The sequence below is a fragment of the Austrofundulus limnaeus genome, unplaced genomic scaffold (genome assembly GCF_001266775.1).
Source record: "Austrofundulus limnaeus strain Quisiro unplaced genomic scaffold, Austrofundulus_limnaeus-1.0 Scaffold300, whole genome shotgun sequence".
Classification (NCBI taxonomy): domain Eukaryota; kingdom Metazoa; phylum Chordata; class Actinopteri; order Cyprinodontiformes; family Rivulidae; genus Austrofundulus; species Austrofundulus limnaeus.
Genome location: NW_013952702.1, coordinates 341,803 through 343,105, shown reverse-complemented (window position 1 = coordinate 343,105; position 1,303 = coordinate 341,803). Strand labels below are relative to the sequence as shown.

Sequence of the window (1,303 nt, the reverse complement as noted above, 5' to 3'; positions counted from 1 at the left end):
AAAAAGGTCTTGTAATGGATTAAAAATGTAAACTCGTACCTGCAGCCAGCATCCAGATGAGCACGTGAAAGCGTCTCRTCTCGTCCATCCTTCACATGAAGTGGAACTGCAGCAGCAGCCTCGCTGAGATGAGCGTTTGTGCAATACTTCCTGTGGATCTATAAAAGATGAAGGCATTTCCGCAACAGGTGGTTGTGACACTTCTGCTATCACAGACTTATCTGAAGAAAGCACTTTATGTTCCTGAATGCTTCCCCTTTTTTCACCAGAGTCCCAGATTCTTTGCTTTGCGGAAATAAATTAGTCACTTCTGAGCTGCATCACAATACAAATATTTAATTATTCTTTTGCTTCCTTTGCAAAATTTCATCTGAATTGACAAACTCTGATTGTAATTTATCTGCTCTAACAAAGGTTCTTGAAGGCTTGTTGAAAATGGTCCAGTTTGTCTGAACCCTCAACCTGTACGCACTCGTCTTCTAAAACAGAGAAGAAGGTTTGCAACTCTCTCCAGGATAGTTTGAAATTATGCCTCAGCTCAATCAATCCACAGGCAGATCTGCTKATATCAGAATCACTTGTCCACAATGTTCAGTGTCACATGGCTGGGGTGGACCCAAAAACCATGCAGGAAGTGAAAATGGACACGTTTTGCTGAGGCTGATCATCAGTTAAAGCCACTCTGTGGAGAAGCAGATTGTGCTGCTCTCTTCATCACTGTSTTGTGAAGCTACAGCTGTCCCAGCAGGCTGTCAGTTATTTAAAAAAGTACCTCTCAGGGAGGAAATGTGATAAAATACAACGATAACCCTGTTATCAAGGGTCCCCCAGGGTTCTGTCCTGGGCCCACTCCTATTTACCCACACCAGATAACTCTAACTGTAAATATCTGCCTATTACAATATATATTACACGCACATTATGCACACTGCTGGAAATGACACCTCATTGTAATGTACCTGAACAGTGTCTTATATTATTTTTATTGACATATACAGTGTTTTGTTTATTTTTTATTTAATTTTTATCATTATTTCTATTCTATTATCATTACTACTATTGCTATAGCAATATATTGATTTGTATTGTTTTTTTTTTGTGAATCGATACTGATGCTGTTACACCTGAATTTCCCCTCTGCGGGAGTATAAAGGCTCTTTCTATTCTATTCTATTCTATTCTATTCTAGATCCTTTAAATTGTCTATGGGTGTACTTTTGATGGACTGGAGACCCATTTCCAGTTTTGTTCAGGGTTCCTGCAGATCCTTAAAAAGTCTTAAAAGTCATTGAATTCATCAATC

General features: G+C 38.9%; 1 protein-coding gene across 1 annotated transcript in view; it reads right to left on the bottom strand.

Annotated features, from left to right (window-relative positions):
* zmp:0000001082 (integrin alpha-M) overlaps positions 1 to 929 on the bottom strand; it is a 19,796-nt gene extending 18,867 nt beyond the window's left edge. The window contains exon 1 of the mRNA XM_014021631.1: positions 40 to 929. Coding sequence (XP_013877085.1) covers positions 40 to 88 — 49 coding nt within the window. The 5' untranslated portion in view covers positions 89 to 929. The remainder of the gene's footprint in view (positions 1 to 39) is intronic.
* Positions 930 to 1,303: the final 374 nt, after the last annotated feature.